This window comes from Cicer arietinum, chromosome 2 (assembly GCF_000331145.2).
Source record: "Cicer arietinum cultivar CDC Frontier isolate Library 1 chromosome 2, Cicar.CDCFrontier_v2.0, whole genome shotgun sequence".
NCBI classification, from domain to species: Eukaryota; Viridiplantae; Streptophyta; class Magnoliopsida; order Fabales; family Fabaceae; genus Cicer; species Cicer arietinum.
The window spans coordinates 9,039,887-9,049,751 of NC_021161.2; the positions used below are offsets into that span (position 1 = coordinate 9,039,887).

General features: G+C 35.0%; 2 protein-coding genes across 8 annotated transcripts; one reads left to right on the top strand and one right to left on the bottom strand.

Moving 5' to 3' along the window:
- Positions 1-824: 824 nt before the first annotated feature.
- On the top strand, positions 825-6,238 carry LOC101492605 (protein PTST homolog 2, chloroplastic). Of its 6 annotated transcripts, none has more exons than XM_012712810.3 (8): positions 825-1,633; positions 2,577-2,739; positions 3,068-3,263; positions 3,402-3,595; positions 4,417-4,562; positions 4,646-4,793; positions 5,625-5,693; positions 5,777-6,238. In XM_012712810.3, the coding sequence occupies exons 1-8, from the start codon at positions 1,095-1,097 to the stop codon at positions 5,873-5,875; spliced, it is 1,554 nt and encodes a 517-aa protein (XP_012568264.1). In that variant the 5' UTR covers positions 825-1,094; the 3' UTR covers positions 5,876-6,238. The 6 variants fall into 6 exon arrangements, with proteins under 6 accessions (XP_012568264.1, XP_073221175.1, XP_073221176.1 ...); XM_073365075.1 differs by having other exon boundaries at positions 826-1,633; positions 3,348-3,595; positions 4,646-4,779; XM_012712808.3 differs by having other exon boundaries at positions 829-1,633; positions 3,348-3,595.
- Positions 6,239-6,393: 155 nt separating this feature from the next.
- LOC101492936 (ultraviolet-B receptor UVR8) lies at positions 6,394-9,132 on the bottom strand. 2 transcript variants are annotated; one of them, XM_027331717.2, is made up of 8 exons: positions 8,900-9,132; positions 8,591-8,746; positions 8,332-8,490; positions 7,774-7,941; positions 7,466-7,597; positions 7,284-7,370; positions 7,091-7,186; positions 6,394-7,013 (listed from the first exon to the last, which is right to left on the bottom strand). In XM_027331717.2, exons 1-8 carry the CDS (start codon positions 9,090-9,092, stop codon positions 6,841-6,843), a joined length of 1,164 nt encoding a protein of 387 aa, XP_027187518.1. In that variant the 5' UTR covers positions 9,093-9,132; the 3' UTR covers positions 6,394-6,840. The 2 variants fall into 2 exon arrangements, with proteins under 2 accessions (XP_027187518.1, XP_027187517.1); XM_027331716.2 differs by having other exon boundaries at positions 7,091-7,189.
- Positions 9,133-9,865: the final 733 nt, after the last annotated feature.

A 9,865-nucleotide genomic window follows, 5' to 3' on the forward strand; every position in this document is an offset into this window, starting at 1 on the left:
GTTCTTTGAACTGAAAACCGGTTCAGTTCGGTTTTTCCAAACTGAAAAACAGTTCGGTTCAATTTTCAAATGGTTCTAGTGCAGAACTGAACTTTGCCCACCCCTACATGCCACCACCTATCAGAGGACTCACCTTCTCTTCAAATTGTCAAGACCAATACCACCTCCCCTAGGGGTTCTATTCCCATACTATACATTAGAAGAATTAGAGACACATCAACCAACATTCATGTATTTTATTTCAACTACAAAGTTGTCACCTCAATATCCAAATAGTCATTCTTTAATGTATAAATATTTAAGTGAAGAGGGAATACATATTTAAAGAAGAAGAACTTGTATTTTGGAATATTAAAAATTATGGTTGTTGAATGTCAAAAATATTCTGATGCAACATAGTTTAGATATGATCAAATCACAATGTCACTAATCATACGATTTTCACATTTAAGAATTATTTGTCGGATGAAATAATTTGAATATTATAAATTACTCATAATCGCAATAAATCACTCATAACTTTTTGAAAATTAGATTATGTTAATTTAAATCTATATAATACCAACTATAAATTAAATAGTTTCCTCCATTTTTGCCACTACGGTACGGTCCTGGTCACGCCCTCTTGTCAATTTGTCATTGACGAGCCCTAACAATTGAGAACATGGAAGTCCAAAAAGTTGTTATTTTTGGTAATCTTATCTTTTAATTTCTCATAAGTTTTTAAGGCACTATTTTGGCATTAAAATCTCATCCACCAATTCCAATCCAACCACGTGATCGATTTATTACTTCGCTTTCTACTCACTTCACTACAGTACCAGTGAAGCTTCGTCGACATTGAAGAGAAAAATAAAAAGAAAAAGAAAAATGCCACTGAATAAAAACAACTCTGTCTCCTCCTCCACTTAAATAAATGTGTACAACAATTATGGAAAGTGTGCAATAAGAATATTAAAATTAAAATAAATCTAGATTCCTTTTCAGTCAGTGTAGTTATTATTATCACACTATTATTGTTCGTTGCTTTCTTCGCGCGCTGCACTTTGTTTTCTTGAACACACCGCGTAAGTGTTCGACGAAATGCCTGAACCATGCAATCTAACACCGCACCCTTTCCTTCGGTGTTTTTTCCTCATTTGACACTTTCTCTCTTTCCCCCTATCTTTGTGTCGTTCCCTTCATCGAGGAAGGTGCAACGGTTCGCGGTTCTTAGCGAGCTTGGTTTAGTTTTTGGGCGCGAGGGTTTTTCCCTCAGGAAAGGGAATTGTTACTCTCACAAGGATTTGTGTTGGTCTTGCTCTCGATTCTTGACGAGGTGTAAGGATTGGGTTGGAGATTTATCGTCTCTAGAGGAGGAGATTTTGGAGTTTATGAAGAATTCGGATAACCCAGAAACGTTTCCTTCAAAGGAGGAGTTGATTAAAGCTGGGAGATTGGATTTGGCTGAAGCTATTGTGAAAGAAGGTGGGTGGCTTTCTTATGGGTGGGATTTGAGTGATGGGTCAGTTGAAAGTGTTGATTTTGAAGGTGGGAGTCGCAGTGAAATTGATGGGAATGGAACTAGAGTTTATGGGGTTGATGATTCTTCCTCTTCTTCTGAAGATAACTCTTCTCAACCAGCTGAATCAGTGTGAGGATCCTGTTATAATGATGCACCTGCTCTTAACTTTTGCTTTTCAATATTCATTTTGTTGTAAATCTGTCTTGCATTTACATTTTTGTGGCTTGAGGTGTATATGAATTAGGGAATGGTTAAGGTGCCTAACATGGGTTTTTGAGCTTTTATTTTGGAGCATTTTTACTTGCACCTTAATCTTGCAGCAATGAGCTAATGTGTTGGTAGCTTAGTACATTTATAACGTTTATAACTTTCTACTGTTTCTACTTAAGACCAACGATGTTGTATCAAATGGAGTTTTGGGCAAAAAAAACCAACACGAGAATATAATCAAGATAATAGAGATGAGAATGAGGAGTTAGAAATACTAAATGAGAAAGAATTAAGAATGATAGCAATAGAGAGATAGTTTGGATATCACCTATCATAGAAAAGGGGGTTAAATCTGGGTTTAGCCTTTATGTGCTTTGGGCATGTATGGAGGAGACATGTAAATTAAGAAGAGTTGATTACACAGCGAGTAATCCAATCGCTAGTGGCAGAGGAAGACCAAGAAAAATTGTAGGATAAACTATTAAGACTTAGATGTCAATGGTTTGGCTAGAGATATGATACACGATAGAACATTATGATGTTGTTTAATTTATGTAGCCAACCGCACCTAGTGGGATAAAGCTTCGATGTTGTTGATGTTGTATTATTCTTATCATCAAATGGTTTGTGGTTTTAAGTAAGCTTTGTTTGGTTCTTGGGCATAACTTGGATTTTGGAGCTTTTCATTTTGAACATTTTGCATGCTCCTTTAATCTTGCAGCAATGAGCTAATGTGTTAGTTTAGTCACATTAATAAGTTTCTATCGTTTTTAATTCACGCCATGTTATTGTTGCTATCATCGAATGGATGAATAAGATGTAACTTTGAGCGATGCCCTAAGTGTTATATTCTGTTAAACAGGGAAGTAGAAGTTGAGGAGTCTGGCATTGAGGGTATCCTAAATCGGCTGGAGAAACACAGAAATAGTTCTTTTGGACGTGGATTCGGAGAGAAAGAAGATGGTATTTCTCCTGACAATAAAAAAGATAAAAAGGAACTGGATTATAGAACCACAACAGACGGAGTAAGTAAATATTATTATTCTCTTTAATTGCTGTAGGTTGTTCCTTTAGTTTCTATTTGTATTACAAATGTCAGAAGTAAAAAAGTGGTGTAATTATGAAACCCTTCTAATATTGGAAAAATGTAACATTCATGTTTTCAATGTTTCTTCAATCAGTTAAAGCTAACTACAATATATTTTTTCTGTTCAAGGACGTGTTAGCGAGCTTTCATGACCAGAAATTGAGAGAACCAAATTTAAAATATTTAAACGTTGCTTTTGATGCCCCTCACTTACTCGACAGAAATTTTGAATTGCTGTTAATTTTGGCATCTCCTATGTTGTAAAGGTAGCTACCAATGTTGACAATAATAGTAGACCATGTGCATTGAACCCAACAACCAGTCCTCTCAGTGGTTCCCAGATCAAACTTGATCAGCACAGATCTCAATTAGGTTCTGATAATTCAAGAAACTCAATTAAGCCAGAGACGTGGAGAAGTTGGATTGTTCAGAGGACCGGTTTTTCAGAAGCAGATTTTGAAGGTAATCCATTTTACATTATTAGGTTGTGCCTATCTTTGTATTATAGTCAAGATCAACTAATATATTTGCAAATATGACATATAGATGCTGAAATTGTTCCCAGTGAAATTCAAAAAGGAGGTATGAACAATGTTTCAGGTCAACCTGGAATGGTCAAAACAGGAGTAGATTCTCTTGACCTAGTTGGAAATGCAAATCACAATGACATAAAATCCCGTATCCAGCTTCTGGAATCAGAGCTATCCTCGGTGCTTCACTCATTGAGGACTAACACCAATGAAGTTAGAATGCTGACGGTAAGGACTAACACCAATGAAGTTACAATGCTGACGGTAAGCCATAAGTGTAATAACACAATAAGCTAATAATAGGACGGTCATGTAAATTACTCCAATAAAAAGTCAATAAATAACACAAGATTTACACACTGACTGAGAGTCTCAGTCTCATTTACCAATTAGTATCTTCACATTTTCACACAGGAGGGGTGATTTTAATATACCAGTTATTGAAGAAAATCCAAAAGAAATATAGATTTATCAGAATTTGTCACCACCTCTATTTGATAGGGGGTATAAAAGGTATATTCTACCATGAAAAAGGATAAGAAAAGTAGAATTCTCTTCCACTTCTATATCGGAGAGAATAGGAGAGTTTTGCTCTGTACCACTTGACCGGAGCTGGGATAACCACACAAAATGACATCAAAAGAAACACCGACAAAATCTATTTACCAATTTCATCTTATGCTTTAATATGTCGAGCAAAACTGTCTGCGATGAGTTAATCCATTATTGTTGATGAGAGAAGCTTAGCCTTTGTTTCTTTATCCAGTTTTGACACCTTTCATTTTATGGGGCATATCTCTCTCAGGTCTTAACACGGCACATATACCTTTCATTTTAGTGAAAAAAATTGGTATATTAAATTATTAATACATTTTACAACGTACATGTGATTTAATTGATTTTGGAGTAGCTACTAGCTACCACAAATGCACATTTGGTTACCAGAAAGAAACTAGAAGAATGTTTTTCAATAGAATAGTTTTTCATTCATTGTCAAGTGTCAACATCACATTGAAAGCCTCTCCTAGTTTCCTTAAAAAATCCTAAAACTAGTCTTGATTTGTCTACTGTATATTCTTCAATAGGAGCCAGAGAACTCTTCTGACGATCTCGCAAAGCTTTCTGATGTGTGGGAATTCCAGGAAACTGAAATCATGAATGCTCAAGCCAGACTGCGTTCATTACGTGCTAAGCTGGCTGTGTTAGAAGGAAAGATGACATTGGCAATAATGTATCCTCAGACACCATTCAAATAATTTCACACTCACACACACGCAAACTAAATCATGACAATATCATATTCTTTTCTCCCAGGGATGCCCAGAAGGTCCTGGATGAGAAGCAGAAGAAGATTGATCATGTCGACAAAGCTTTGAAACTTCTGAAGACTACTTGTGTAGTTTGGCCTAATATTGCTACAGAAGTATTTTTAGTAGGATCATTTGATGGTTGGTCCTCCCAGGTCTATTCTTTTTCTGAGAACTTTTTATTTAGTTTACTGTAGATATGTTTTTTTTAAATAAAAATAACTTTTGTAGTGCTGTCTTTTCTCATAATTTAGAAAGAGCAGTGTTTTTTTTATAAAAAAAAGCTATTGAAATAAATGTGGTTTTGTTTATAAGTTTATCCAAATGCATCATTGTATTATGCAAGCTCATGCAATGTTGTTAATAGTGCCGCAATCGCGGAGCGGAAATGACCTCTGATGTATGCGACGCCTTTTCTAGATGGGTTTGGTGGTTCTCACCTTTAGAACATATGGTAAAGTCAGAGGTCTTTTTCACTTTGCAATTGTTTTAAAAGAAACTCTTTCATACCTCCCTCTTTCATAACTATAACAAGTCAGACATTAAGTGTCTTCATTGTGTTGACTTTGGATAAATAGTTTCCAGTGACCATTTTTCTTGAAAATGCTTTTATGATTTTGAAAATGTTATGTCAGTCGCTTGGATGCCATGTCAAATGTCAGGTCAAGGTTTACAAACAATCTTGCGTAGGATATGTGCATACAATATAGATGAAAGTTCTCTAAAGGATGAACCCCAATTTTGCCTGTTTTATTCTCTAGCATTCCTAGGGTCAGTTGCAAGTGTTTAATCAATGAAATAAATATGCCTTTGCTTATGTCACTGAATTCTGCAAAAGCCGATTCTGATTTGTCTGTGATTTGTAGAATGAGGAATGCAGCATAACAATATTTTTGTATATGGACTCTCCTGATGTTGTTCAGATACCTATATAGTGAGCACAACACATTTTTAAATGATAGTTAACAGAGTGTATAACATTGCAGAGAAAGATGGAGAAATCAGAAACTGGTATGTTTTCTGTGTGTTTGCAGCTGTATCCTGGAAAATATGAGGTATGCCTTCCTAAACATGTTGATGTTTTGACAAAATAAGATATATGCTGCAGGTGATAAAATGATTTGGTTTTCTGTTGCAGATCAAGTTCATCGTTGACGGTGAATGGAAAATTGATCCGTTGCGTCCATTGGTTAACAATAATGGCCATGTGAATAATCTTCTTGTCGTTCATGATTGATGTAACAAAAAGATCAAGTGAGGATGAGAAAATATCTGTAGAACACAGGAGAAGATTACATGCATTAGGTTAGTCACCCAATTTTTTAGCCAATTTTTCACTCTTGTACAAAGTACAGAGTGAGTAGCTCATTCTTTTACTTGGTCCTTGTAACACTTGTAGATGTAGATATTTTGAGTAATAACAAACTATTCACATTCAATCCTTTTTAACACGTTCATATAGCTGTGCAACTGGTGTCACACCGTAATGATAGGAGTCAATGTTAGTGGTTTGGGTTTCAATGTTGTTCTTAGCATACTCCCTGATTAATTGTGGAAGATGAGAAGTGGTTTAATTAAGTATATTTGAACGGTTCTAGAAGTGTTCATGCTTTTCAGAACAAGCTTGATCTTTGATTTTTCTTTGTACATGTTTCTTCCATTGATGAACGTAGAGAGTTGAAGAAAACACTGGTTTTACTTTCTACCTAGCTATTCGACATTCCAAATTATTATATTTTATAATATAAGAAACTCTTGCAGTAAAAGGAAAATGAGTTACCACCAACATATAAATTTACAATTGTAGTCTAGAGGAGAATCTCAGCCGTGTATTAGCTCAAACTAGAATTTGTTAAACCGGCTTCCACAGAGATCAGTGTCTTTATACACCATAAAGTATAGTAAATTGAGCTCTCTATTTCTTTGAGGTGCCCCTACCCATATCAGAGATCCTTTTGCTTCCTAGTTCCCAACTCCGAGGAGCTAGAGGATTCTGGCTTCCAAGTGTAATGCAGCCTGAACCCAAACACCACGAGTGCAAAATACTTTCTTGAAATGTATTACTCAGCCACGTTCTACCCACTACTCAAAACCCTCTACATTTTCCAAAATGCGTATCTAGACCGGACAAATTATCTGGAAGCACATATTTTGACCGCACAAATTTAGTGATTTTTCCAGATGCATAAGTTTGAGGAGAAATTAGAACTTGGTTAAAGCAAATGTGAAGCCACTTCCGCAATAGACTCGGGTTGATGCAGCTTCATCTAAATCATAACCAACTCTTACTGTAACAGGACTGGTTCGATCATCAGCATCCCCTAACCCTAGTTGACCATGCTCACCCCAACCCCATGTCTTGATTTCTCCATTGTCTAAACATTAGAAAGAAATAAGTCAGCACATTAATGTGATTGTAAACTTTCTTAGGTATAAGAGAACTGCATCTTACCTGTGACAAGGACAGAATGCTCAGCTCCAGTAGCAATATCAGTAACCTTCGTCCCATCAAGACCAGGAACTTTCTCCAAATTGGCTTCTCTTGAATCTACTACATGATAAATAAGTTTACTTTAGAAAAGTCTTGTGTATAATCAGTACAACAATTATGATGTCTTTGAGAATCGAAGTAACTCAAGCATTACCAGTTAACTGATTAGCTTGACATACACTGTGAAGATCACTAAGCACTCCAAGGTGGTTGCCACCGAGCATATAAACCTCCCCTTCACCTATACACAAATTTAACAAACAAAATTCCCATCTTAAACAGGGAAGTAAAAGAAGTCAGAAAATCATGAAATGTTGATGTAGTGTCAATAAATACCAGTCATAGCTAAACCGTGGTTCCATCCTAGAGTGGCTTTAGTAAATTTCAACGTAGAGTTTAAACTTTGTGGAATGTGAGAATCTTCAAAGCCCTTGAAGCCTCTTCCCCAGGTAAAAAGATGTCCATCAACTGATGCAATAACAACCAACAGAGAGAGATCATGAAACTGTTTAGAAAAGAATATAATGTGATTTTTTGGCCAACTAGTGCTTTATATGAATTTCACTAGATGACTTAGTTAATCTTATTTATTGAGAAAACTGTAAACTACATATATAATGCAAGGGAGAGATGGGTGGATTTACCAGATAATGCAGCACTATGATCTCCATTTGCAGCAATTCCAACTATTTCCACATCTTCAAAGCCACTGATAACTTTAGGAAGATTAATAGATTTGATTCTATCTTTGGAGACACCCAGTTGACCACGCTTCCCAGAGCCAAATCCATAAACTTGATTCAAAAGACAACCTAAATCATCACAAATGACCTTTGGTAATTGAAGAATAAGCAAACTTACGGTCAAAAGTGAAAGATAAACACACGTTTTAGATCACAGTCCCAACCGTGATTGTGATCATGACATCAAGGTTACTAATATCTCTAATACCACAATTGTGATTTTATCTACCATATTTTACCATAAGCTTTCACAATATGAAAGACTTTAATATATTAAGCACCAACACATACACATATATCAAACACGACATTGACACGTAAATACGGATAATAATTTATGAAAATAGAATTAATTGAATATAACTACATCACTCAATGTCATGTTAATGTCAGACAGCGACACATGTTGGACAGTGCACATTGGTGCTACATAGACTTTGAAAGTGTGACAACCTTTACCTTTCAACAAGACAAGAGAATGGCGCATTCCACATGCAACCCCTGCAACCTGTTGATCAACAAAGAATGACACTTTGATTGGTGAACTGTGTGAAGCATAATCCCCATGCCCAAGTTGACCAAAGGAGCCATCCCCACAAGTGAACAGGGACCCAGTATCTAGAAACCAACCAAGAGCATATCAAAACACTTACGTAATCAACTTTCCTCAGAAAACCAACCTCATTTCCAAAGACATAGTGGAGACAAAGAAGCAAACCTGAAACAAAACCTGAGTGGCTCCATCCAGCAGAGACATGTGTTATGAAATGTTCGTCCAAAGATGTTACAGCCTTGGGATACAACATGTTACTCACAACCTCTCCATGGCCTAGTTGACCACTATTGCCCCTGCCCCATGACAATACTTTCCCACCTGCATTTTTTTATAACTTTTGGATATTAGCATCAAGTGAAAACCAAGGAGAAAATAAATTTTTTTAATTAAAACTAATACAAAATATATTTAGAAAAAATGAATAAATTTTTGTTGGAGAAGATATAATGAGTTAGAGAAAAAGAGATGTACCTGATGTTAGGGCGATGACATGAGCGGCGCCACAGGCAAGTGAGGAGATATGTGAGTGTGAGGAAAGAGAGAGTTGTTGAGGGATTTGTTCATCCTGAAGTTGACCATTTCCTAATTGACCATCTGTTCCAGCACCCCAACTCCACAATCTTTCATTTGATTCATCCTTCTCTTCACTTTTCACTTCCATCATTCTATCTTCCCTTCTTCTTATACTCTCTACCAATCCAACTACTTTACTTTTGTTTAGACTCCTGTTTTTCACTTTTATACTGTTTCGTGCGGATGTTCGGAGGATCTTTGTTCTCTTTTTTTTTTTTTTTTTTTTTTTGGGGGGGGGGGTTTTTTATAAACTGATTTACATAACTTTTTTTTTTTCTAAAAAATATATTTGACTTTTTTTTTTATAATTTTAATTCAACTAATAAATTTTTTATATTATTGACATTATTTCTGAGTTTAAATTCAAAATTTCATAATTGTGTATGTATTTCTGACGGTAATTATCTCATTCTATTTATACACAAAAGAAATATTACATTTTTTATCACTTATCAAATTATTAAAGTTTACTTGTCAAACTATTTTTATTAGGAGTAATTACACTTAAAATATGAGATATTTTACTTTTATTTCATCTTTCTTTTCAAAATTATCCATTATATATTATTGAAATTTATATAACAAAATGTTCAATTTTTTTATTTTGTCGCAAGACATGCAATTTTTTTCTCCAATAAGATGTCGCATTCCCGAGATACGGTCATCTATTGTCATTTTTTATTTTTTTTATAGCAAAGATTAATTGTTAATTTAATAAATAAAAATAATTAAAAAAAATTAAATTATATTGATAAAATCATACAAAATATATTTAAATAAAAAAAAATACATCAAATTAATGCAACTCTCCCTAATTTCTCCTCTTAATACCATGTTAATTTTGCAACAACAATAAGAGAGAAA

What these genes read in the sequence shown, in the direction of transcription:
- LOC101492605 (XM_012712808.3), top strand. Translation starts at nt 1,095, where the DNA reads ATGCAATCTAACACCGCACCCTTTCCTTCGGTGTTTTTTCCTCATTTG. An exon ending in ATAGAACCACAACAGACGGA is followed by an intron (nt 2,740 to 3,067) that starts GTAAGTAAATAT and finishes TATGTTGTAAAG; the next exon opens with GTAGCTACCAATGTTGACAA. An exon ending in TGTATCCTGGAAAATATGAG is followed by an intron (nt 5,694 to 5,776) that starts GTATGCCTTCCT and finishes TTTCTGTTGCAG; the next exon opens with ATCAAGTTCATCGTTGACGG.
- LOC101492936 (XM_027331716.2), bottom strand. Translation starts at nt 9,092, where the DNA reads ATGATGGAAGTGAAAAGTGAAGAGAAGGATGAATCAAATGAAAGATTG. An exon ending in TGTCATCGCCCTAACATCAG is followed by an intron (nt 8,747 to 8,899) that starts GTACATCTCTTT and finishes AAAAAAATGCAG; the next exon opens with GTGGGAAAGTATTGTCATGG. An exon ending in TCAAGCTAATCAGTTAACTG is followed by an intron (nt 7,190 to 7,283) that starts GTAATGCTTGAG and finishes TTTATCATGTAG; the next exon opens with TAGATTCAAGAGAAGCCAAT.